At 40.6% G+C, this 26,996-nt stretch overlaps 2 protein-coding genes across 10 annotated transcripts in view; one reads left to right on the plus strand and one right to left on the minus strand.

The window, feature by feature from the left end:
- The first annotated feature begins 838 nt into the window (after nucleotides 1-838).
- macroh2a2 (macroH2A.2 histone) lies at nucleotides 839-15,215 on the plus strand. Of its 5 annotated transcripts, none has more exons than XM_067609289.1 (9): nucleotides 839-998; nucleotides 2,792-2,969; nucleotides 3,724-3,830; nucleotides 7,228-7,425; nucleotides 8,542-8,646; nucleotides 8,766-8,865; nucleotides 8,956-9,045; nucleotides 11,283-11,457; nucleotides 14,687-15,215. In XM_067609289.1, the coding sequence occupies exons 2-9, from the start codon at nucleotides 2,798-2,800 to the stop codon at nucleotides 14,850-14,852; spliced, it is 1,113 nt and encodes a 370-aa protein (XP_067465390.1). In that variant the 5' UTR covers nucleotides 839-998; nucleotides 2,792-2,797; the 3' UTR covers nucleotides 14,853-15,215. The 5 variants fall into 5 exon arrangements, with proteins under 5 accessions (XP_067465390.1, XP_067465392.1, XP_067465391.1 ...); XM_067609291.1 differs by having other exon boundaries at nucleotides 839-854; XM_067609290.1 differs by having other exon boundaries at nucleotides 842-998; nucleotides 2,797-2,969.
- A 1,634-nt stretch (nucleotides 15,216-16,849) lies between these two features.
- The window catches only part of gbf1 (golgi brefeldin A resistant guanine nucleotide exchange factor 1), a 94,896-nt gene continuing 84,749 nt past the window's right edge, over nucleotides 16,850-26,996 (minus strand). For 3 of the 5 annotated variants that reach the window (XM_067609286.1, XM_067609284.1, XM_067609282.1), the window contains 8 exons: nucleotides 25,134-25,354; nucleotides 23,512-23,662; nucleotides 23,131-23,261; nucleotides 22,818-22,919; nucleotides 22,358-22,471; nucleotides 21,985-22,162; nucleotides 21,619-21,807; nucleotides 16,850-20,876 (listed from right to left, as the gene is read on the minus strand). In XM_067609286.1, coding sequence (XP_067465387.1) covers nucleotides 20,623-20,876; nucleotides 21,619-21,807; nucleotides 21,985-22,162; nucleotides 22,358-22,471; nucleotides 22,818-22,919; nucleotides 23,131-23,261; nucleotides 23,512-23,662; nucleotides 25,134-25,354 — 1,340 coding nt within the window. In that variant the 3' untranslated portion in view covers nucleotides 16,850-20,622. The remainder of the gene's footprint in view (nucleotides 20,877-21,618; nucleotides 21,808-21,984; nucleotides 22,163-22,357; nucleotides 22,472-22,817; nucleotides 22,920-23,130; nucleotides 23,262-23,511; nucleotides 23,663-25,133; nucleotides 25,355-26,996) is intronic. The other 2 variants (XM_067609287.1, XM_067609285.1) reach the window with 1 other exon arrangement.

Here is a 26,996-nt window from a genome sequence, read left to right on the forward strand (position 1 = left end):
GACAATAAAAGCAGACAAGATATCACAGTAATATGTGACTTAAGTAAAGCTGCTGTGAGCTGATTTTCATGCCATACTGAAATATTGAATGTGAATAATATTAAAAATAGAAATAAAAAGCAGTATGACATTCCGTTTTAAATGGCCAGGAGTGATGTACAGTAGATGTGATTTGTATAATGACTGGTGTGGTCCTTGATTAAAAAGATAACCAATGCGATATAAAGAGTCATATCCTCAATAAGTGAATGTGGCTGTTATCCCGCTTCATGGAGGTATTGGCTTTGACACATCAAAGATGGAGTCAATGGATCTGATTGGCTGCTGTGACTCTCTAAGTCCCTTGTGATTTTCCCTCTGATGCATCAAACAGGCTGGCAGGATCATCTGTCTGATTCACTTCTCCCAGTCTGCATGTTGAAGGAGAGCTTTTTATATACAGTTACACTACCTGTTAGACCTGGAATCACGCCGACCAGGCTGTGTGTTAGGTCAATCCACATTCACTGTAAATCACTGACGAATTGCAGGAGGAGGGGCTGGAAAAATGTGAAGTAAAATTATAGGCTGACTCTGAGGCCTGATATTAAGCCATTCTTGGGTACAATTTTGGATCTTATGGCGCTTGTAGAATAATGTATTCATATATATTTCTGTCTTCTATGCCTTCAAGCACAATGCTATCTTTATCTCTAAGCACATCGCGTTCCTTTCAACCAACATTTTTCCCACTGAAGCCATGTTAAGGGGGCGTTTTCACTGAATTTTTCCCCTTTGCAGCATCAGTAGCACAGAGCCAGCCTCCGACCAGACTCCGCTGTTCCTGCTTGCTGTGTGGGTTTTTTTTTCCTCAGGTTGGGAAACAAGATTACGCACAAGGACAGCAAATAAACACAACCAAAACAAAACCCGCCGTCTTTTCACCGGGGGGGGATCCGTCTGTCGTCCGTACAGGAGCACCTCGGGCCCGCGCGGATTCGCGAGAGAGGACAAAACAGGTAGAAACTTGGAGGATTTTTCATTTTTCATGCCTCGGCGCATATCCGGATTGACGGGGACGCTTTACTTTCCATGTCTGATGAGATTACACACATGCAGAGGATTGGAGGCTACATAAGAAAGGAAGCAGGCGGGCGGGGGCATGTTTAAAGAAATGGCTTGTTGCGGTTAATGTCTCTATTATAGAATAAAACGCTAAAGTGTCTCACAGAAGGTGTAAGTTATTGAATAATTTTGTGTACCTAGCTAAATTCAGCTAGCTTAAATGAACATATTTGTCCTCCGCTGAATTCGTGTTAATAAATAATTCCACTTCTCCGTGTAAACTAACGTTGCCGTGACCGGCTGTGCTACTATTTAAACAGCAGAAAAAATCCCTGTTTAACGTCTGCGTAGCTACGTCGAGGAGGTGTTGCTTGCTTCCCTGTAACGTTTGACTCTGTAATTACAGTAACGTTTGCCTACATGGCTCCGGTCACATTCCCGTCTTTTTCCACTCGGTCCGTCCGCCGAACATGGCACGGTCAAGCCATATCCCTCCACCTTTAACGCCAGCGGTGAGCTGCGTGTTAGTTAGTGCATGCATGTAAATGTGTGAGCTCCAGCGGCGCTGCTTACAGGCCGCAGCCGATCAGACCGCTCACTGCTGGGACTTGTTTACATGGAAACCTCGGGGGAAGCGGTAACCTTTCCTCCGTTACATCCTCGGTCAATATATGGCTTAAAAGAAAAAGAATAACTGGGCTACATTATGGCTTCCTAGATACAAGTTGTGGACGTGACGTGTTTTTTCACTAGAACTTTACTATTCAGTTGTAAAAAAAAAAAAAAAAAAAAGTCAGAAACATGAGTCCAAATGAATGTCTCCCTCGTGCATATTTGATGTTAAGCAGCCAAACAACTCCAGACATCTTCGTAAATTAGTGGATATTAAATATATGAAACACTGAAGGTTTCATATGAAAACAGCTTCTCAAGTCCTTCCTCATTCATTTTTAACCATGTTGGAGGATCAGCTCACCACGTTGGTCTGATATTTGGAACAAACAAACAAACAAACAAAACTATAGTGGTGTTAAAAAACAAACCAACAAACAACACGCAGGACTGCAGCACTGACACTGAGATCATGGCTTCATTATTTTCTCTGAGAGTTTGGAAAGTTTTGCAGCTTTGGAGAGTTGACATTGAACAGATAGTAGTGAAGGTATTTAACCGGCTTATTCCAGTATTCCCAGACTCAACTAACTTAAATCTTTAACCCAATAAAAGAAAACAAGAATTAAAGAACTATAGTTATATAGTTTAAATAATATCGTTTTATTTCTGCCACTGAAGATAAGTTTTTACATGTTCACATTACAATATAAAATTGACAACAAACATAATTGAACAGTTGAATGAATCATTTATGACAAATCCAATCAAAACATTTTAAACACTCTGTGGTGTGGTCACAACGTGCTGAGCGTTCAGAGAACTTTGACACATGATTCAGTATTTCATAAATCCTGTCTATGATCCTGCCACCTGCTGTATTATACCTACATACTTCATTTAACTGTCATTTTGTATACACTTGAATGAAGTTAATTATCCAATGCAGTCACAAGGATTTATGGGAAAAGTAGTTCATTAACTGCAGCACTTCCAGTCAGTCATTGTAAGTGCTACAGTAATCTCCATCATGGTTTCATTTCTTTGGCAATTAAATCAAAATATCATTAGATCAGTTCAAGCCAAATGATATTAAAAAAATATAAAATAAAAAAATGTTGTACTCTGTGTCCAGAGCAGGATGTCAGCCAGAGGGGGAAAGAAGAAGGCCACCAAACTGTCCCGTTCAGCCCGGGCGGGTGTCATCTTCCCTGTGGGCAGGATGATGAGGTACCTCCGCACCGGCACGCACAAATACCGCATTGGCATGGGTGCACCCGTCTACATGGCAGCAGTCATCGAGTACCTGGCAGGTAGGGGAACGTCACATGATTGGATTTATCATACCTGTGTCCACTTCAGCTTCAGCGTCTGTAACATGTTTCTGCATGTGTATCATTCCAGCTGTTAACATGTCTACACATGCACATCTCCTGTCCATCTGCTCATGTGCTGAAAATCAAACATGCGCTGTATGGTGTAAAGTTGGTTATTAAAAGCCATTAAATGAACTGTTTTTCATATTATATCATATTACACATTGACATATTTGTTCCTACTTTTCATTTTTATATGTTTGTAATGAATGTACTAGTGTAATAATCCTGGATTATGTTGTGTTTAATATCCATTTCTTGCAATATTATTATTATTATGTACATATATATATATATACTGTATATGTTCGGTAATAATTTTCATTTACAACATGTAACATACAACATGAGAAAAAGACAAAACACACACACTTACAAAACACTACAACTTATTTCAGTTGTCCTCCTGGATTACCATCCACAAAGCACTAGGATCATAAATTATACATTTATGATCAAATTGAATTAGACAACAAACATCATGTTTAAAAGAAGAGGATAGTGAAAAAAAACCCAACTTTTTTTTAACATGTCTTTGTTGTGTGTGTGTGTACAGATCACTGTTACAACAGTCCACATGTAAGATAGTTGGGTGTAATCCTCTCGACTGCTGTACTTGTGTTCTTGATGGGCTGAGAGTCACACAGTGGCTGCGTGTCTGATGGCTCTCCACTGTTTTCTGTCCTCTAAGCTGAGATCTTGGAGTTGGCGGGAAACGCAGCGCGAGACAACAAGAAAGGCAGAATAACTCCCAGGCACATCAAGCTGGCTGTGGCCAACGATGAGGAGCTCAACCAGGTAACACACAACACACTGCTCTACAAGTGGCTGACCGCTGTTTGTGTGTAGGTGTTTACAGTTTAGGTAGTAGAGTCATCACGTGGGCTAGGTTCATTTCATGAGCCAGATGGCTTTTAAAAAGGAACATAATTTGGTGTTCACCCGAGTCCTCATGCATCCAAACTCTGTTGTGTGTTCTGCTAAAAGAAAACACTGTAGTTTTTACAGTAAACAGAATCCTCTTGAAGTCGCTGTCAGTTCACAATATAGTGAAGAGAAGAGTGAGGGGAAGCTCACCAGGACTTCTCAAGTAAGTGACAGAAAGAAAACTATAAACTGTTTGTTATGTAACAGATTTTTATTGTCTGATTTCCAATTTAAAATATTGGTCAAAATAACCACCAATAAATTCATGTAAAAAATAAAAGTAATGAGACCTGCTGTATACATTTTTTATTTACAGAACCTGGTATTAACACGTGTCTCGAGTGATTCGATCACAAGTGGACAGCTTTAAGCACGTCTGTTTACACCTGGCATTAAGAGAGAGAGAGAGTTATGCACGTCTCCATTCAGAGACACTGTGCGCATTTACACACAAGACACAACAGCATAACTTCATTGATTATTTAAATCTCCAACACACCGACAGCAGCGGTCAGGATATAATGTTCATTCATGTTCTGTGTTCTTCTACACATCCAAAGCAGCCGTCCTGATAGATCCTGAGCTCATCATGTCGAGCAGCACATCAAAACTAAAAACTGTCGTTATCAACTTAACTGGACAGAGGAAACTATGCAGCTACGTTTAACTTCTGAAATGTTTTTTTAGACAGATAAGCGAAAAATTAATGGTTCTATTGTAATTGTTGATTTGAAGAGGGAAACCAGTCAGGAGAACGTGAAAAACAGCAAAAAACGGGACGTTTTTAATTCACATGAAAAATGAAATAATTTGTTTATCCTGTTATCAGACCAGTTGAACAGCTTTGGATGGAGGGTCCTGTGTCTAGTCTGCTGGAAAATAGAGAACATCAGTTGATTAGGTGGTCCTTCAGTATGGTCCAGGACGCATTGCATTTACACTGCTAAATGAATGTGGTCACATGTGGCCCAGACCACCTCCAAATGTGGTCTGAATGATTGGATCTCAATCCGTCCTCAATGCGTCTTGAGTGCGTTCACACCTGTACTCAGAGCTGTCCACTTGTGATCAGATCACCTGAGACGGATGTTAATACCAGGTGTAAACAGGGCCACAATTAGCTACAGCAGCAGAGCTTAAAGGGAAAATTCACCACTGTGAATATGATGATTTCTTAAAGCTATGTCACCTATGTAGTAGAAATGTCCAAATGTTTTTGAAATTGATGCCCTATGACTAGAGAAAACTGAGAAAAAGGCTGTAGATTCCCCATACTGCTCTTGAGGGGGAATCCTACAACAACCAGAATGCACTGCGCGCATCACGTCCACTCAGACTAACTGTGTCTACTGATGGTGTGTTTATGGCCAGCAGAGTGGCCATTTAGCAAAGACTGAACAGCATTATATCTCTTTACTGAGGCTTATTTTCATTTACAAAACGTTTAACCTCATCCTGTCTGGATATATTGTACCAGTGTGCAAGGATCATAAAACAAACAGCGCGCTGAAGTCAGTTATGTTGATCATTACAAACTTATTGAGAGCTGCATGGCTGCACACAAGCCAGAGCCGCCAATGAATAGTCAAAAAAGTCAAAACACCTCTGTGTCTGCTGTCTCCATTTGAGCTTGTTTTGGGAAACAATCGTGGATGAAGTGGTGAAAAACTGCAACCAACCACTGCGTCTTTTACCTATTTCTGACAATGATGAGTCAGACTCCGGATTGTGCTCAAACTGGATGCAGGCACAAAAGTTAACTTCAAATTAACAGGTAACTTAACACTGCTGTTCACTGTTCTGTATTCAGAGTTCAAATCCGATATAAAGTTCTGTCAGAAAACACATTCAGGTTTACCAAAGCACCGCAAAGCAGAGTTTTCAGTCTGTCTCCATTCTCTCTGACGATCCTCACCGGTCACTGGTCAATGCTGCAAAGCTTTCAGCTTTCTTTCAGCTGCCATTGTAATGCAGCTTCCTCCTCCACACTGTTATCTGATTCCACAGCATGATATGCAGCCTTGTATCATGTCACTAGTTTTCTTCCAGATATGATGATATTTTAAAGTATTTAGTAGTATCATATTTTAGTGTCTGATTTTCCCTATCGCTAGTGTGTTTTGACGTTCCTTGAAGGCACCACTACCTATATAGCCTGTAGTTCTTCCCTGACCCCAACTACTGAACGTCACTGTACGCATCAAATGATGACACTGGTGCTGGAAGAACAGATTTTGCAGCTGTTCCCCAGAGACACAGAGACTGTATAGTTGTTTTTCACACTATATCCCTAATTTGGATCAATTGAGATAAGTTTGAAAATCAGCAAAGTGGTCCTTGAACAAATTCAAGTATTTTGCTGACCAGGAACTGGATCCAAAATGGAAGCAGATATCAGAACATCCCTAATCTACACATCCAGCACACACACAGCAACATTAGCATTCATTTGGACTCATCCAGCAAATATAAAGGAACTGATTAGTGCAGCTTTAAATGAGTTGTTTGCTTGCTCACTGGTGGGAAAGAGTCTCCTTACAGGGAGTGAAGCTGAAAAATGAAGAATCAAGTACAAATGGGCTCAGAGAACGCTGGACTCACTGACACCCCCATAACCCCAGCCCACATTCAAATGAGTGACACTCCCTAGCATGGTCTCTAAGTAATGAAGACCTCAACGTTCAAAGACATATCTCTCTCTGCTCTCCGGGGTTGCCAGTGGATCAGGTTGCCTGCTGCACCTTTAACCTCATCTAGTCATTACAAACATGTTAAGCAGCAGATCTTTGTTCACATTCTCAGAACTTTAAAGCAAAGATCGTAGAGTTTACAGAGATATCTTGTGTCGGGGGAAACCTTTTGACAACATGTCTAAATGTTGAACAAGACATTCATATCTTTCCAAAGATGCAGCCATAAGAAATGGTGTTTGAATTTTGTTAGAGTTGCAGAAACACTGTTACGTTAGTTACTGTCCTGTCATGATGATGTGACATTTTATTAGAGTCTTTCCCCTGGAGTGTGAGGCATGTGTGTGGTGATACTGTAGGTGTCAGCTGACAGCAGGTGGTGTGTGTTGCAGCTAATATTTCAGAGGGTGTGAAGTACCCCAACACTGAAGTTAACCTCAGCTGGGAACAACCACAGCTGCTACACACCACACACACACACGACATATCCGTGTGTGTGTGTGTGTGTGTTAAGTGTTATTGTATGATGTGTAACAGTCCACAGTCAAACTCTATTTCTGAAATGTCCTCTCCGTCAGCTTTTGCGGGGCGTGACCATATCAAATGGAGGGGTTCTGCCTCGGATCCACCCAGAGCTGCTCTCCAAGAAGAGGGGAGGCCGGGTGAAAGTGGATAGCCAGGCGTCCGTCCCTGAGAAGCAGGAAGAACGCTCCAAGAGCAAGAAACTCGTCAAATCCTTCAAAAAGGTCAAAGGCAAACGAGGCCGTAAGCCAAAGGTTGGTCCGCTCAACATAATGATTTTGGTGGTTATTAAGGCCTCAGTATACTTCCAACAAAGTGCCTTCTGACAGAATCTCTGAAAAACTAAAACTATTTTTGTAACAAAATCAAGACTTTACACAGTGATTGGCCACGTGTGCAGAGGTGTCAAAGTAGTGTTCTTCACACAGCTGCTTCTCTCACTTTTCATGTGCACAACTGTCCCAACTGTCGTGACTACAAAGACACACAACACACAGAATTGTAAGCTGCCGTCTGGTGTGGCCGAAAACAGGTAAAAGACTTTTGCCTGTAGACATGAGTCATACAAACCAGTCTGTTAGAAGCATACTGAGGCCTCTAGTGGTGCATGGAACACATCAGAAGCTGATATGTTGATAACTTCTTTCATACTCTTATCTATTATTAACTTCCTGTCATCACTTAGAAAATGTCCAGTTCAAAGACACTCATGTCAAACACAAATAGACTTAATTCAATCTATTGAATTTCTAATTTCTGTTCTATTTTATTCCTTTTCATCATGGCGTTCACTGGAAAATGTACAATATTAGTGTGAATACCTGAGTTTCAGTTCAGATTCCAAAACAATACTTTTTGAAATAACAGCTTGGGAAATGTAAACATTTTTTAATCTCAAGTCAAAGTCCACTTTTTCTGGAGCTTTCAACTGCATCTCATGGCAGGACTTCAGTCAAGATGACTGAAGTCAAGTTCATGAGAAGTTCAAGTCTGAGCAGCTCAGAGATCAAGTCCAAACACATGAAACTGAACTCAAGATGAGATGTGGTTGAAAGCTCTGGAAAAGGCCACTTAGTGCTTCTTGAGTTATGGTTACTGATTAGTTCAAATATTTCCAAGGTCAAATAGTTAAAATTTCCAAGGTCAAAAAAGAACTTTCATGCTCAACATACTAACTGATTTTTGCATATAATGAAATCTGCCTAACTTGTGTTAAATGAAGAACTTTGATCAAATCAAATCAAATCTAAAGTTAGAAATCTTTCCTGAGTGCCACAGACACATTTCTGTCAATACTGAAAAAGATTTCTTTAATCCTGTTGTGATGTAAGTGGGGTTTAATTGTTTCATTTTTCCTCCATCTGGCAAAGAGCACAGACAATGACAAAGAGTCTGTACCAAACTCCACAGTGGAAGACGGTCCTGGAGATGGATTCACCATCCTCTCAGCAAAGAGCTTGTTCCTCGGACAAAAGGTAACACTGAAGACCAGAGCTGAGGCTGCTGATAGTTCCTGTGTCAATATGTATCATGTCACATAAAGCATATACAGAATGTTGTCTCACCCGATGCTGATGACTGTGTGAATCCACAGCTTTCACTAACAGAGAGTGAAATCAGCAAAATCGGAACAATCAAGGTGGAGGGGATAATAAATCCGACAAATGCAGAGATGGACCTCAAAGACGGTGTAGGTGAGGAGGCAGTGTTAACATGTATTTTGTATTCTTACCAAGTTCTCAGATTTCCTCTGCTCACCTGCTGCTGCTGTGTTGTGCCTGTAGGCAACGCTCTGGAGAAAGCTGGAGGCCGAGAATTCCTGGACGGAGTCAAAGAGCTGCGGAAAGCACAGGGGCCTTTGGAGGTAGCATCAGGTACGCGGGAAGCTAGTGCTGTTTGACAGGGAGTTTGAGATTAGTGTTTTAAATGGAGCCTCAGTGCCAACTGATGCTCCACTGTGAGTGAAGGGACATAAATGTGCTGATCCATCCCTGCACTACTGTCTACAGGCTGTTTAATAGCTTCCTTCCTGCTGCGCTCGCTGCCCTCCATCAACACCTTTCACTGACAGATTATTGTTTGGTTTCTCTTTGTGCTTTTTAAAACTTTATGAGTAATGAATCCAGCAGATTGACATGAGCAGACAAAAACAGAACAAATGCAGCAGTGTGAGGAGCTGTATTATGGGGCCTGAAAAAATAGAAAATATTATAAATATAGAGTGGTCAGTACTGTGCCAGACAGAAATAATGAATTATTAGATGACAAAAACATCTTTCTAAAGCAAAGTGATCCAACATTACAAAAGCGGATGTTGGTCAAGCTGATGTGCAGGCATCTCCACAGAGGTAGAGGACAGAATACATTCCATAATAGGTGATGTTCACCTGCACTCCAACTTGCCTGAAAATGCTGATCAGCTGCTACTTTTAGTTTTATTTCATTTTTTTCTCAGTTTTTTAGATTTTGATTTGAATTTTGATTTTGTAACATTTAAACTGCAGTCTTTCAGATGAAGGTGTTACAAGTCCCCTGTGGAGAACAGACTGTCTGTACATGATTTAATTTCTTTTGAACCCCTGAGAAGAATCTAGACAAGACAGACAAGAACATTGGTGAATATGACAACTTCTCTTAAAGGTGCAGTGTTTAGAATTTTGTGGCATCTAGCAAAATGGACATTGCAGAAATGGAATATAATATTGATAAGTGTGTTTTAATTAGTGTATAATCCCATGAAAATTAGAATTGTTGTGTTTTCGTTATGATGAGCGTTTTATATCTACACATGGAGCGGGTCCTCTTCCACACAGCCTGCCATGTTGCACAGCCATGTTTCTACGGTAGCCCAGAATGGACAAACAAAGCACTGGCTCTTGAGTTGGCTTTTCGGGTTTTTTGTGATTTTTGTGGCCACCGTAGGTTCTCCTACACGCTTGGAGGGGAGGGTGAGGGGAGGGATACTCAGTTGGTTGCAATCTCCAACCTCACTGCTGGATGCCACTTAATCTTACACACTTGTCCTCTAACCCCCCTGTGAGTGTCACAAGACAAAATATGTTACTTTTGCGTCTTTATTATGAAATCAAACAGAATAGGTTTGCAATCAAAAAATAGATTTGAGAGTAAAACTATTGACACTGCAATCAAAAAATATTTTATTGCAAATAAAATAAATTTGTGATTAAAATGCAGAAGTTTCATTTGTGAATCCAGAAGTTTTGCTTGCTGTTGAGCTGCATTTCGTGGGCGGGACCTACGTTGAAAGATATAAGAAATGTCTCTATTGGCCAGTCTCAAATGGAGTGACAGCTTGGCAACATCCATGTTAGTAATCGAGAGAGGGAGTTTTGCACAGGTACGTTTACACATAACTTCTGTCCTAGTAATCGCAAGAATGTTATGTTAGGTGCATGTAGACTGCTTTTGTTTAACAATCTGTGATGTTGTAATTGGTTGCAAGCAGGCTGACAAAACAATACGAATTTTTAACCCACATTTCAACATCACAGATTGTTAAACAAAAGCAATCCACATGCACCAGTTCAAACATAACATTCTTGCCGTTACTAGGACAGAAGTTATGTGTGGACATGGATGTTGCCACTCCGTTTGAGACTGGCCAATAGAGACGTGTTTTACATCTTTCAGCGTAGGTTCCGTCCACAAAATTCAGTTCAACAGCAAGCAAAACTTTTGGACATGCAAACCAAAGTTTTTGATTCACATTTTAATCACAAATGTATTTTACTTGCAATAAAACATTTTTTGATTGCAGTGTCAGTAGTTTTGCTTTCAAGTCTTTTTTTTTATTGCAAACCTTTTCTGCTGGATTGCACAGTAAAGATGCAAAAGTAACTCCATAAAAATGTGTTGTGACATGATTAACAGAATAGGAAAGCAAAAGACACAAGAAATTTATGTTACGCAAGATAATGTTTGTTTTTTCTCTTCAGGCCTCTAAATATATTCATCTAAATCACTTACTGGATTAACTGGTCAAAACAAATGCAAGTAGACGTTGGGAACCACTGCTTCCATCACTCATATGTGCCACAGAATGAATGTATTATAAGTTCAGACTATGTGTTTGTGTGTGTGCATCCTGCAGTGGCAGTGAGCCAGGCCAGTGGGATGGCAGCGCGCTTCATCATCCACTGTAACGTCCCTCAGTGGGGTTCAGAAAAGTGTGAGGACCAGCTAGAAAAGACAGTGAAGAACTGCCTCTCAGCAGCAGAGGAGAAGAAGCTCAAGTCTGTGGCTTTCCCTTCGCTTCCTGCTGGACGGTGAGGACTCGCTGTACTTCAAACCCTCTGTGTGTCAATCAGTGCTGTAACTGTAAAGGTTTGCTTCACTCAAAGTTGACAAGCATGTCAGGAGAGCCGAGTTCTTCCTGACCTTGAGAGTTGACGTCTGTCCAGCTGTTGAGAGGCCCCAGATGTTAGTTTCAGTGCACTTTGAACATAACAAGAGTCTGAACTGTCAGATTAACATGAAGACTACAGCAGCATGAGGTTTATTACACATTGTGTTTCTCCACCCTAAAATCCCCATAATATGTTTATTATTTAATCATCATCTCTCACGCAAAGAAAATAAAGTCAACTATAAAACACTGTGAAACAGCCAGATTGAAGTTGTTCTCAGATCACATCAGTCTATAAAAACAATTTTCCCCCTCACAGTGCAGTTGGCAAGAATGAAAATATAAATATATAGCAAAACGCTTTACATACATGTGTGTTGAGTCTTGTAATTCTTTATAAAACACTCAGCAGAGTTCTCTATCTAATGAATCGATGATAAAATGTATCAGTGGATTTACTGTGAGGAGCAGATGGTCATTCATTAAGACTTCAACAGCAAAACAGGTTTCAGCGTCCATCAGTGATGCAATCTGAGAGAGAACAAACACTCTTCTTCCTTCATATCATCACTTTTCATCTCACTGCTGTTCTGCAGCAGCGACAGAGTTCCTGCTGTGAACCAGCTGGCTCTCTCTGTAACTGACCTGTCATCTCTGAATGAAGCCGTGAGGAGCATTTATGTCACTTAGGTAAACAGGTAAACATTTACCTGTATCTTTAACAGATAGATGGAGGCAGCACACTTACATGTAACATGTATTACATGTCTGAAAAGGGTTATAACAGTTGTGGTTGGTTGTTTTGAATATCAAGAGTTGTTCTGTAATGGCTGCTGGGGTTAAAGGACGTGTTCACAATTTTTCTTAAAACAACAGTCAGGAGCCCAAATGAACATTGAAACATGTTTTTCTTGCTGTAATCATTCCTCCTGTTCATACTGACCATTAGAAGATCCCTTCATAATGCACTTACAATAGAAGTGATGGGGGACAAAATCCACAGTCCTCCTTCTGTGCAAAAATGTATTTAAAAGTTGATGTGAAGCTAATATGAAGCTTCAGCGTCCAAATGAGTCAAATCAAGTAGATATCTTTCAACGTTACAGTCTTTTTAGTGCCAAAGTCCCTCTTTTTGTTACTATACTTCCACTACAGCTCAACAGGGGAACACTGTCTGAGGAAACACAAAGAGGGAATTTGATGCTAAAAAGACTGTAAATGTGTCAGATATCCACTTGATATGACTAACTCAGACTGCTGAAGCCTCATAAACTTAGCACAAAAAGTAAGGAAATTTGTGTTTGGTAGATTATTTCTTTGTTGTAACAATGCCTCTTGGCAATAAATCTTATACCGTTAGGAAGCCTGTTTATTTCCCTTTTAAATAGTGCCACATTTGTAAGGAACATGCATTTGTGGGATGAGCAGCAGAGCCGAGTATGTGGGTTGCGCCCATGAAAAATATGCCAAATCTTCTCTGCCAATGCCAAACAGCTTATTTTGCTGTTGCTATTTACTCTTGTTTTGAGCTTCTGGTACCCCCAGGTGCTGTCAGGAGGCCTGCCATGACTGCCCTTCACCATCAGGCCCTTTTGCGCTGGTGTCGGCAACACGTGCACTGGAACATGTGGAGGGATGTTATGTTCAGCGATGAGTCCAGATTCTGCCTACGGCAGTTGGATTGTAGGGTCAAAGTGTGGAGAAGATGCGGAGAACGCTATGCTGATTGCTGCACCGACAGAGTCACGTCTTTTGGTGGAGGCAGTGTGATGGTGTGGAGCAGCATCTCCCTCACTGGAAAAACAAGGCTTGTCATCATCAGAGGCAATCTCAATACAGAGAGATATTGAGATGAGATTCTGCAACCAGTGGCAATCCCATATCTCCACAGTCTGGGACCGAACTCTGTCCTCCAAGATGACAACGCTTGCCCCCACAGAGCGGGGTTTATCAGAGACTACCTCGAGAATTTAGGAGTGGAGAGGATGGAATGGCCTGCCAGCAGTCCTGACCTCAACCCCATTGAACACTTGTGGGATCAGCTTGGACGTGCTGTTCATGCCAGAGTAACCAACACAACCACGTTGGCTGACTTGCGACAAATTCTGGTTGAAGAATGGGATGCCATCTCACAGCAGTGTGTGACCAGGCTGGTGACCAGCATGAGGAGGAGGTGTGGATGTGTATGGTTCTTCCACATGCTACTGAGGCTCCTGTTTGTTAAATGAATAAATTGTTAAATTGCCAATATGTCTTGTTTCTTCAAACTTCAATCTTCTAATCCACCAAATACCAAACAAGAGTCAATGGCAGAATAAGCTGTTTGGCATTGGCAGAGAAGATTTGGCATATTTTTCATGGGTGCAACCCACATACTCAGCTCTGCTGCTCATCCCACAAACAAATGCATGTTCCTTACTGCAATGTGGCACCAATCAAAAGGGAAATAAACAGGCTTTCCAATGGTACAATATTTATTGCCAAGAAGAATTGTTACAACAAAGAAATAATCTACCAAACACAAATTTCCTTACTTTTTGTGCTATGTTTATAAGCTTCACACTGTGGATTTTGGCCTCCATCACTTACATTGAAAGCACATTTGAAGGGGATCTTTTAATAGCTAGTATGAACAGGAGGAATGATTACAGCGAGGAAAACCTCTTTCACTGTTCATATGGACACCTGACTGTTGTTTTAAGACACACTTGAAAAATTATAAACCTGTCCTTTAAGGCTGTAAATAGACACTGCATGAAAAAACACAGCCTCCATTTGAACAACCAGTCTGTCGACACATGATCTTTGCAGCCAAAGAGTTGCCGCATGATAAAATTGAGAGTTGTAAAATCTTGTCTGTGCAGTGTTTTGGTGATGAGCTTTAAAACTAATGGATCTGGACTTCCTGGAGAATGTGAAGATGATGTCAGACTGAATGAAGTGGAATGAAATGAATGTAAAAGCTGTTGGGTCACAACCACAATTCCATGCAACTTTGAAAACATCAACAGCAGTTATGACAGTTGTGACATTTCACAGTTCATGTACATGAGTCTTCAGCAATGAAAACACTGTTAAAAAGTCTTTTATTGGCGGCTGTTGCTCACTACAAATTCGTTTGCCATGTCTAACCTGAATCTCTTTTACAGGAATGGGTTCCCAAAGCAAACAGCCGCCCAGCTCATCCTCAAGGCCATCTCCAACCATTTTGTGTCGTCCACCAGCTCCTCTCTGAAAAACATTTACTTTGTGCTGTTTGACAGTGAGAGCATTGGAATATACCTTCAGGAAATGGCCAAGCTGGACGCCAAGTGAGGATTCCTGTTTTAAGGGGTGTTTTTCTAACTGTTGTTTGTTGCTGATGGTGTAGATAGGTGATGACAGTAGAGGGTTTGATGTGGAATTTGTCTCGGTAACAGAGGAAAAAAAATATTTGTGAGTGGAGTGCTGTTCACATTTATGTTACACTGTCCCTTCAAGAGATTGCATTCTTTATCAATTAGATAATTTAAATCCGTACAGTCTGCCATTATGGTTCCTTGTTTCACTGATGTTTTTACATTCCATGTACAAATATAACAGTTTTTTTTCCTGGCCTCTGTAGTTTCTGATACAGTTAGTTTACTAAAAAAAACTGTGGTTCTCATTCTGCTTTGAAATAAAAACTCAGATGTTTTACACCAGAGACCATTTTCTTTTGTCTCACTTAAGAGGATATTGTTAGAGGAATGACTTGATTGGAGAAAGAGTGTTAGATAGCATAAATCATTTGTACTTCTACTACAGAACATTCTGAGGCTATAACAGTAGCTGACAACCTGACTGGTCAAGTGAGGAGAAACTCTTAGAGGATAATGGATGTGTTAGTCTATGTTTTTCTTACTGTCAACAAATCCCATGTTCAGACTCAAACAAACAGTGTTAGTCCGTCTCTTATACTTCCTGACTCCCTACTCTGTCTGCGGCACTCAGCTCCAATCCCATTGGTTTCTACTGAAGATGTAAATCATACAGGAGGCTCTGTAATTTTCTAAAACAGCTGGTCACTTGTAGTTTTTATGAATCCACATTTGGTGCTCTAGTGAGTATTTCTGGCAGCAGGACAGTGTGAGCATGTGTGTGTGTATGACTTAGTTAAACTAAACTACAGTGTTCATGATGATGAAGAAACATGTCACCCAGTGCAACAGTGTGGCTCACTGATGTGTTTTTAATAGTTTTTGGACAACAATGGAACTCGACAGTATAGAGGGAGAAGATATATCAAACATGAGATTTGTTGACTTGAAGGAAAATATAGAATATCACCAGACTTGTCCTTTAAAAATAACTCCTAACTTAAAGGGGACCTATTATACTTTTCCTTATTTTCATGTCATATATAATGTGATGTTGGATGTTCATATTAAACGTGGCCAAAGCGTCAAATAATGAGGTAAACATATGTAGAAGTAATCCCTGTGATCAAAAAGCACTGACTCAGACTGCTCTGATCACTCAGTTTCCAACATTTTTTTTTCTACTTTAAGCACAAGCTGACATCGGCTCGTGATGTATTTCTTTATAGAGTCATCGGCTTAAAGAGACAGGAGCTAAGACTGACTGTTAGATACAGAGGCCAAACTGACGGGCTGCATAGAGGGCCAGTATAAGATAAATAAGAGTTTTTGAACTGTGAATCATGCAAAGCTACTCTCGTGGAGTCCCAGAATAATAATATAGAGCTGGAAATGAGCATCATAGGTCCCCTTTTAAGAGTCTAAGGCTTTTGGTCTGAGACTGATTCACAAAGCATTTTAGTTCTAAAATCAGTCAGCAGCTGCAGGAGATACCCCGAGCCATGTCAGAATTGTATAAAAATACAATAATGACATTTTAAGAGTATATTCTGCTAATGGTGAGTTAATAAGGATTTAGTCAGTTTACTTACAAATCACCATCACTGGTACTCTGCACCCTGTGACTGATAAACCAAAACTGTGCTCTCCAGACCCCAATTTGTTTGACAGTTCATGTGGTATACATGAAACAGTCACCAACTGCAATAAATAAATGAATTAATCAGATTTGATGGATGATCAGGTAGAACTGGTGCTATATGAACCATCAGAGGATGAAGATTTATACAGTTGAGTGGAATTAAAGTTCCTTGTCATGCCCCTGTATACTGATGAATATTTTATTTCACATTCTCTGACTGACAAAGGCCAGTCATAGTGATGTTTAGAAAGACTCCTGCTGGTAACATAGGATCCTTAGTGAATACAGCCTTTATTTCATGGGGGTAAAAAAAAACCGACACAAAACCATTCTTTCATTATATTTATTACATTGTAAAAAGTACATTACCTTTCATTTATATATACACATTATATTCATGTAATTTTCTGTTCAAGCAAGAATCAGCTCCTGATATATGGAAGAGTCCCGTACAACAACTGAACACACAGCTTACAAAATGTCTGAATCTTCCGGCTGTCTCATGTTGGTAGCTCTATAAGGCTGTAGTGTTACCTGTCCGACACACACATACTATATCCATGTCAGCTGTACTGCAGTGGAGACGTCCATCTCATCTCTCCACACTCAATAAATAACATTAAACATCACTGAGAGAATCCCAGGGCCACTCTGAATCAACTTTCTGTCCACATCCACACCACAGTCTGGGTGACATATTTGGCATTAAAATGGCGAATGAATCTCAACAGAGTACATGTCGTTGTACACAAGGCACAATCAGCATGCAACAACAGATTTGTATGGAAGCAAAATAATGGCTATAATATTTTGAATTTCAGAAGCAACTTAATATCTGCAGTCATTGAGAGATTTACCTGCTATATTAAGATTGAAATAAAACTGCATTTATAGTACTGAAATATTTGACTTCTGTCTGAATTCATGTGCTTTGAATTCACATCTTTGACATTTCTAGAGAGTAATGAAAGTGGTGCAATTTCACAAACTTGATTTATGATTTGTTGTTGTTGTAGTAGGGTTTACAAATTCTGATAGAAGAGTCAAGTGTCCAGTATTCATGAAATGACATTCAAGTTGCTCATATTCAGCTCAGATAAATTCTGATATAAAAATTCAAGTCAAGTAAAAAAAAAAAAAATCAGGTCTATCCCATCAGTTTATGTTCTGCCTGTAAAACAAGAAAGCAGCAGCGTTCTTGGATACTGATGTTCAGATGATCAAGTCTGAACTTTGGCTGACTTGAATTTTTAAATCAGGATTTGTGCAACTTGAATACAGTCTTTTAAATATTAGATACTTAAGTTTTCTCCCTGAATTTGTGAACCCTGAAAAATACACAGCTCTGTGTGTGTGTATTTGTGTGTGTAACCTAATAATCCTGGGGTCTGGACCTCCATGACAAACTCTTTATGTTGTTATCTGATGTTTCGTGTAACTTCAAATGCTCTGCACAGTATATCACATGTACACCTACTGTACAGAACACACAGATATGGAAGAAACATGATTCTAAAGTTTTCTGCATCTTTAAAATCAAGTTTGTGTAACTGCAGCACCTGTAATGACCTGCTGAAAAGAGGAGATAAACATACATGAAGATAGATGGTTTTTGAAGTGAAATATTTCAGTGCCAGAAATTGAGTGTTACATTTAAGGAATTCAGTTTAGATGTACTTCTGGTATGATGAAGAGCTGCTCAGGCCCTGGGGTCTAACCATGTGTGCCATGTTGTACACAGCGAGCTACACAAACCACATGAGAAACATGATAAAATGACATCAATACTGCACTTTTTTAATGATCTGTTAGACTTAACCATAGAAGTCACTATTTGGATGTCTACCTCTCCTCTGTACAGTGCAGCGAGCTCACCGCAGACTCTACTATCTACATTTTGGAATATTGTAGACATGACATCTTCAGTCCCTCTGAGAAAGGCTACACGTGCACACAATCCCTCTTCCTCTTCATTTAGTGGAGGGGGAGTTCATAAGGTGCCCGAAATCAAAGCTTGTTTTATGTTGTCGTGGGGGATCAAAAAGCTCATGTAGAATTTAAAAGAAACAGATAGAAATGAACAGTACAGGCCAGCGTCACCTGTGTCTCTGGCCATTACAGGAGAACAGAATAGAATTTGGCCTCTATGAAAGAAAGAAAAAAAAATCACAGGTATATAAATAAAGTCTGTATCTGTACAGTTTGAAATGAGACGCTGATCCCTCAGTGGTGTCATATAACACAACTGAAGTCCAAAGTCCAAGCAAATCCTATTTAATCAACAACATGCAGTACCTAAAATCCAAATAACTTACTCATGTGGCTCTTTACTGTCCCTGCCTGAAATCTCTAGATTAATAAGAAGCACAGGAGATGTGTGAGTGAAGCGATGAGGTCAGCCTGGTCTTATCAAGTTAAAAACAGTGGGGAGGGGTGGGGGGGTTATGTGGAAGAAAAAAAGTGTATCCTGCAGATGTTCCCAATGAAAATTCATGAGAAAACATGGGAGTGATGATGCTCCGTTAAACTCCAGTTATGGATATTTACTATTTTATACCACAGCTTGAATCATTTCCAACATCAGACTCATGCATTTGAATACATGAACCTGATATTGACCATTTTAGGAGTAATTCCACCCTCACATTCTAACACTGTTAGACAACCTGTGATATCCAGGTCATGAGTCCTAACCCCCCCAAACAAATTACCCAACCCGGAAAACTTTAATTAGACTCCAAAAACAAAAATGATTTGTATTTTTCCATATTTACTTTATTCAGCTAACTATTATATATGTATATATTATCTTCTGTAAATCTGATTTCCTCACAGTATCTAAATGCTGTTCAAGGATCAGTCTGGTGATATCTCATTGTAAAGACCCAAACTAACAATGAATTGATCTACTAATAAGCATTATGTGTCATAGAGCTCCGTTGATGTCCAAAAACTATTAAAAACATGTCAGTGAGACACACAGGGTGACCAGGAACACACACACTGTAGTCTATTTAGACTCAATCACACACACACACCGTCCTGCTGTCAGAAACACTCAGTGGATTCATCCAGCGCTGAAAAGAGTCCCAAACAAATACATTATTTTACAGGAAATGACTGTGTTTTAAAAATAAAACTATGTATTTGTGATTTTTTTTTTAAAAAAAGATCAATGTTTTGAGTAGAACTGATGGACTTGGGGTTCAGTGTTACAGACATCACATTGTTGGTTTGGTTCTTTATATGAGATTTATTGATTATAATAATATTACAGAATACACCAGACTTATCCTTTAAAGCCTTCCTTACACCTTCATCATATTTTTACATGTTGACCTACAAAAAGTCTAATTTAAATGTAGTGCATCTACAACATGTTGGATCAGCCTGTGAAATTCTCACTGTGTGCAGTAGAAGAAAAAAACTCAAATCCCCCCCCCAAAAAAGAGGACAGGACCTCAGTGATCTGGTTGTAATTAAAATTTTTGTTAAACCCACTCGTAATATTTTTCCTGGAATGATTTTCAACAACTTCAGTGTTCCATTTTCTGCTCCAAAATATGTGGACATGATATGACACTGTCTCTATTTATCCAGTAATCCACAATATAGCTAAAGAAATGGCATATATCATATGCAAGGTGCATCATCATCATGGTTGTTTTTTAACAGTGTGAGATGTTTAGGTGTATTTTCCCTTCAAATGTGGAATGATTAAGGTGTCACATCTAATTGGTTGGTGTTGGGTCCGGCTGTTAAAGGACCAGTGTGTAGGATTTAGTGGTGGTGAGGTTGCAGAGCATGTTGGAGAACCTACGGTGGCCACGAAACTCATGAAAAAGGCAAAACGCCCTGTATTCAAGTTGTCCATTCTGGGCTACTGTAGAAACATAAGGGGCTCATTCTAAGGTAATGTAAACACAACACTTCTTATTTTCATGGGATTATACACTAATGAAAACATACTTATGAATATTATATTCTATTTCTGCCAATATTTCTGCCAATAGATCCCCCTAAATATTATACACTGGTCCTTTAAAATGGGTGGTTGTCTGTTGGTGTTGTATTGAGTGGAGGTTTTATGTGAGCTGCAGTTCTGTTACTTGACCTCGTCAGAGGGGCTTGTGGGTCTGGGACCAGGAAGCAGTGGTACCGGAGATGTGGCCTCGATGAGGGCGGGGTTTAGGATGATTGGCAGGGACATGGGCGGGACCCCCACCTGCAGAGGAGAGGCGAGGGGCTGCAAGATGAGGGGGGACTGGCTCAGGGGAGAGGGAGCCTGGGCTGGAGATGTTGTTAACGGTACTGGCATGGGGGGAATCGACGTGGGGACCGGAGACGATCGGTCTGATCCTAGAAAACATACACAACACAACAGACGTTTTAATACAATAAGTCAATTTCACTTGTCAGCATTAACATAGGATACTTTTCTTAGTACTTGTAAACTTCATCATTAAAGATATTTATCATATTTCACACTTCAAGCTGAGAGAAATGTTCAGCTCATGTTTTCTGGCAGTGTTGGTTTTCTTCTCTACCAGCAGCAGCTTTCCTTCCTGCACAATTGTAATATTGTCTTTATTTCCATATTTGCCAATATGCTATAATTTGATTCCTCTTTCTGTGCAATTATCAGAGGTTAAATAATAATACAGGCTCTGGTATTATCAGTATCATTCCCTTCTAATGGGATGGGTATGAAGTTTGATTAGCTAGAGTATTTATGACTTGTCAACTCCATAGCCTGCAGAGGAAAGCCATGAGATGTGTCTGTGAGCTCTAGAAAAAGCTATTAAGTGGATTTTTACATAACATAAATTTCCATACTCTACTGATCATAAGAATACTTTAAGACAAACTACAGACAGAAGTGTATCAATAGCAGCATAAAGACACACTGTTAACACAGTAAGTTGGGCACACACTGGGACTTTATCTATCTTTGAAATAGAAATGTGCTTTCCAAAAAATATTTACTTCTATTTTTGCTGCAAAATGATTTGACCATGCCTTTGGATCTTGATGATATTTCACACATGGATAGTTTCATGAACACTGTGTAAAAGCGATGTGAGACATTTGGAGGAGTTACCGTTGGCACTGGCTGGTTGGGGCTCCTGGGGCGATGCTGGCCTGCTGGGGGTCTGTGACTCTGCTGGGGTTACTGGAACAGGGACTGGGGAGGGTGGCTGGGCAGGTGGTGGTGACGCCTGGGGAGAGGGAGGCCGGCCTGCTGGAGATGTTGGCTGCACAGGCTCTGCTGGAGGACTAGGTACTGGATCTAAAAACGGAAAAGATATATGTGCAACACGGGTGTCAATCAGCGTTTCCTTTTACTACAATGGAGCATAGACGGTAATACGCACATGTTGCCATGGCATTACTGTACACCAAGTGCACACTTAGAGGAATGTGCAAGGCTGCAGTTTAAACGTAAACATGCATGTCTGCTGTGTACCTGCTATGACGGTCTGTTTGAAGAGCTCCTCTCTCAGGTAAGGCAGGAAGCAGACGATTCGTTCCCAGGTTATTTCCCACAGGTCAGAGTATCCTGTCCTGGAGTCTGCACTGTGGAAGATCCCCGCGGTGTCCATCACCAGCAGCATGTTCTTCAGAGACTCAGGGATTGCCTCCAACTACAAACCCAGAGGTCACACAGTCAATAAAAATCAGCTAATAAAATCCTTTCTGTTCCAAGTTAGGTCACGTTTACATTTTAAGTTCAGGCTCATAAAACCCTTTAAAACTCATTTGGTTATTTAAAAGCCTGATTTATCAGTTAGCTGCAAACATATTACAGGTATGTGAGTAATGTGTCTATCTGTCCTCACCAGTAAGTCACTGGATCCTGCATGCATATACTTGTCCATGAAATCCAGAATGGTGAGCCACAGGGCAGCAAAGGTGGGCAGGGACAACAAAGGTGAGAGGTGCTGCAGGAAAACCTGGACAAATGGAAAACAATCACAGATCAGAAACAGCTGCTGCCATCAGCACTGAGTACAGGTCCACAGAGGAAATCTGACTTCTTGCTGAACTAACACCAGAGGAAGGAGCTCAGTTACAGGATAGGTTGACATTTTAGGGCTATCTTAAAAAAAACACTGACATGCACATTGAAATAGTTTTTGAGATATTACAGTCCAACAAAATGTAAAGACTTTCATGTGTCTACAGTCAAATCCTGTGTCAGACTTCGAAATGATCTCCTCATGTGAGTAGTTCCTATCATATATATGACATATCTTCTGGCTGCTGTTAATGTGTGCTGCAGTGTGTGTTGCTGTGAACCTTTGACAGGAGTGTGCAGGCTCTCATTCTTGTCTCCTCCATACCGCCCACATCTGCAGGGCTGATGTTGTCAAGCAGCTTAGTCAGCAGGGGGAAAAGCACCTGCAAACACATACACACCCACTACATCAACAAGCTGCTGAAATCTAGTTAGAAAATGGCCGCTGGTGAACCCACAGTTCTGAAACTACAAGTGAACAGTGTGTCAGAAAGAGATGCATGAGACAAAATGTTTTAGTTTGTGATATCCCACTTCATGAGAATATCTTATTGACCTTATTCTGTCTTAATCTGTAAACAGATAGAGGATTACCTTATTGAAGCAGGACTCCCACTCGGTGGCGTCCAGTGTCTGCAGATCATGGACCAGCAGAGCCCTCTGGAGGTAGGTAAGGGCCTGCATACGGACCTGACGTCTGGCATCACAGCACAGCCAAGCGATGCCTTGAGTGGGAAACGATACAGAACAACAGACATGAATCATGGTGGAGACTCAAACTTACCTAAAACTTTTCATTCAGTCTGGGATAAATAAATTCCTGAACAACACCCTCCTAAAGAACAGCCTTAAAAGTTTGTATGGAGACACATTAACATTTCAAGCTTCATAAAGCTGCAGTTCATTGCAGAGCTGTTGTGTTGGATTGCATTAGTTTGTCTACCCTCCGTGGTGTATTTTGTGATAAGAGCCAACCTTGCAGCAGTGGGCACCAGCAGCTGGTCCATAGAGTCTGAGAGTCTGCCTCGATCTTCCTGCCTGCAGCCTCCAGATGGCGCTGTTCCTCTGCCCAGGAGCTATAGATGCTGGCAGCCCGGGTGTGCAGTGTGTGCATCAGGTCTAACAGCTGCACAGTCACACACACACCAACACCAGTGTTAACAACAACAACAACAACAACAGGATGAATTCATATCTACAGTATGAAACTAAATGTCCAGTGTGGGATGATGACACAGTCACAGACACAAGTGAAGCCATATTGAATACTAGATGTATATAATAATACATATGTAAAATTTAATCATTTACTACCAGCAACATGCATGGAATCACTTACTGACATCCTGTTTATATCTGTCTTTGAACAATTTGATACAATCATCATATATTATAGAGATGAAATAATGCAGGTGACAAACCTGTAACTTTATACTTCTTACAGTTCCAGTTACAAGTGTATTGCTAGAAAACAGCCCTCTTTCAAGAACTTGATCACATTTTTAAAAAAAGAGTTTAAATCCATGTTAGCTAACCACACAGAAGAGCTTCCACAAGAGGATTTCAATTTGACAGAGTGATGAGAGGACAAGTTTCACTTTCAACAAGATGAAGACATCTTGACAGAGCCTCTTTCTAAACCAGATAACATATAAAACAGCAAAGCTTACTTTATGTGTATATTCCCCCTCACAACACAAACTAAAAGATAATACTGGTCAATGTACGTTTTCCTAAAGCTCTAGAAATGGAACCTCATTCCCGCACATGCTCAGTGGCGACTGCTTTACAAGGAAATGCTTTCCTGAGACTGAAAACGTGATCACTGTTATTAATCTTTGGAACCGTTCCTAAACAAACTACAGTAGCCACTGGCTTTGTGGTGAAGGATCATGTCACCCAGTGCAGCGATGTGACTCACTGACATGTTTTAATAGTTTTCAGACAACACAGAGGAATAAGATACTGTATATCAGACTTTGGATACACACACAATACTTGTAAGTAGATCAGTTGATTGTTGGTTTGGCTCTGCACATGAGATTTGTTGAGGATAAGAAAAACATAGAACATTGCCAGCCTTATCCTTTAATTAGTGAGCTTGAGAGGTGTTGTTAAGTGTAGTCAGGCTAGCTGTTTCCCCCTGCTTCCAGTCTTTATGCTAAGATAAACACATCCTGATTCTAGCTCTGTCCAACCACAGAGCTTCATTTATACTTCTGGATATGCCACACCTACTGCGGCTACGTGCATATGCTCTGAAACTGAACCGCAGTGATGTGCACGCTCAAAAATGTAACTACGGTGGTAAGGCTTTTAACCTTACCTTCCCACCCAACCCAACACCACACCACAACAGAGACAAGACAAACAGGAGACTGTCAGGAGGGGTGTAAATGCTCTGCTCAAATACAACATATATAAAGTTAGTTACACCCGTCCTAAATGTCCCCTTTAGAGCCAAAGCTATAGTTTCCTAAAAGCATCTTGTTCAACTTAGCCTAAAGCTTTCTTTAGTTGGTTGAACAAGATGCTTTTGGGACAGCTGGGCTCAAATCGACATATGGTAGAAGGGTAAAGAGGGCTGTTGTACTTACGTCCTGACTAACCTGTAATGACACCGTGTGGTAGCTGGCTGGGACGCCCTCGTCCTCCTCGTCGTCACTGTGGGAACGTGATGGACGCTGGCTGGATGCCCGGCTGCCACCTCGCCTTGTGCCGCCTCCACCCTCCTTCTCCCTTCCCCCCACCTTTTTCCTCATCCGGGACTTGGAGGAGTCATACTTGTGGCTCTTCTTCTTGTCGTGGTTGCGGTAGCCTGAGGAAGAAAATTGTTACTTAAGATCTACAACAGCAGGCAGAGGGAGTCTAGATTTTTTTTTCCTTTCACTCTTCAGGTGGGTTGGACTGACACTCATTCATGTAATGTCTGTTTGCTTTAATCACAGTCTATTTTGATATTTATGTACGTTCAAGTCAACAGCTCCAGAGTGGATGAAACACCTCCAGCCCTAAATACTGCCACTACTGTGTGTAGGTCTTACTCACAGTCAAACTGACCTCTGTCAGCCAACTCCTTAATTTTACTTCTTATTTGTGAGGCACTATGGCTAACATAGTTCAACAGCCCAAATGATGTGTAACTTCCAATTCTGACATGTAACATCATGACAATGTTACAATCTTTAACATGTTTTAAGAGTGTGTATGTTATTTTACATGGAGTTTTGATGGTATTGGTTGACAATGAAAACATAACCAGTTTGGGGGAATAATTTTGACTCCAAATTAAAGCTCCATTCATTTTTTTGGCCACCAAAAATCACACACATTTGAAAAAAAGCCCTTTATGAGAGTGAACCAAAAGTTGTGGGCTGTAAAACCAAAAATTGCATGAGGCTGTAGAGCTGAGGGGAACTGCAGTGTTGGTGATAATTCTCTGTGAGTTCATCACTGTGAGTGACACATTATAAATAGTCATTTGAATCCTTGTTCACATAAAAATATTGACTAGTACAGCTGATACTGCTTTGAGTCTACTGGATGTGTAAATAAGCAAGCGTTTGCTAACCAGTCCGGATAGTGCTACTCAGCTGTCAGAATACAAACAGCAGTAAACTGTAGTTATATTGAGAAGTTCCCAGTGTGGGTGTGAGGAAGTGCAGAGCTGGTAAGCACAGAACTGACTTTCCCTTTATAAAAGAGGCTATAGGTTTGATTATAGCGATTGCCTCGCAGCATGAGCAGCACTAGACATCCAATCAACCTACAGGAATATCTCAAAAACTTGTTTGGGGGTCAGCAGGCAAATATAAACTATAAATCAGACTTCATTATTAGACTGACTGAAGCACAGGGGAAAGGACTCACTAATGGTTAATGACAAACATGTTTACTAAACCTTGTTTTACTGGCATGCAGTTGGAAGCCACATCTGTGCTAAATGGTATGGTCCATTATCATGCCAAAAAACACTTGTCATGAACCAATCACACCCAAGATGTCCTGATGCACAAAACAGCCAAGCTAAGGGACTTTTCCAAAACTTTCCATTTATCTTGAAACCACCTTTAACAAAAGAATATGAAGTCAGACCACATAGGTTTAATAGAGTAATAGCAGGTTTTGCACTTTCTATTAGTATCTCATACAGATTAGAGACATGCCTCAGCCCAGCGCTTTGATCAACCGATCGCTATTGTTCGTCTGTGTAAAGCTGTGTTGACAGCGTGTATCCAAAGCCTCAAGCACTAGGAGAAAATGAATAGGCCATCAGCTATGCCAAGGCACAAGTGCACCACTGCCATTTCTCAACCTTAATCCCTGTCTTACTGTAGATCAGAAACAGCACAAGGAGGGATGAATGGGAAAAGGGGGAGGAAAAGGGCTGACGGGCAGGTGATGAGTAGGATAAAGGGCAGAAAGAGGAAGAGGGAGAAGAATGTAGGGCAGAACACTGA

The sequence above is a fragment of the Thunnus thynnus genome, chromosome 14 (assembly GCF_963924715.1).
Source record: "Thunnus thynnus chromosome 14, fThuThy2.1, whole genome shotgun sequence".
Taxonomy (NCBI): Eukaryota; Metazoa; Chordata; class Actinopteri; order Scombriformes; family Scombridae; genus Thunnus; species Thunnus thynnus.

Coding starts and splice junctions, on each gene's coding strand:
- macroh2a2 (XM_067609288.1), top strand. CDS start 1,515: ATGGCACGGTCAAGCCATATCCCTCCACCTTTAACGCCAGCG. Junction 3,831..7,227: donor ACGATGAGGAGCTCAACCAG/GTAACACACAAC, acceptor CCTCTCCGTCAG/CTTTTGCGGGGCGTGACCAT. Junction 9,046..11,282: donor GCCTTTGGAGGTAGCATCAG/GTACGCGGGAAG, acceptor TGCATCCTGCAG/TGGCAGTGAGCCAGGCCAGT.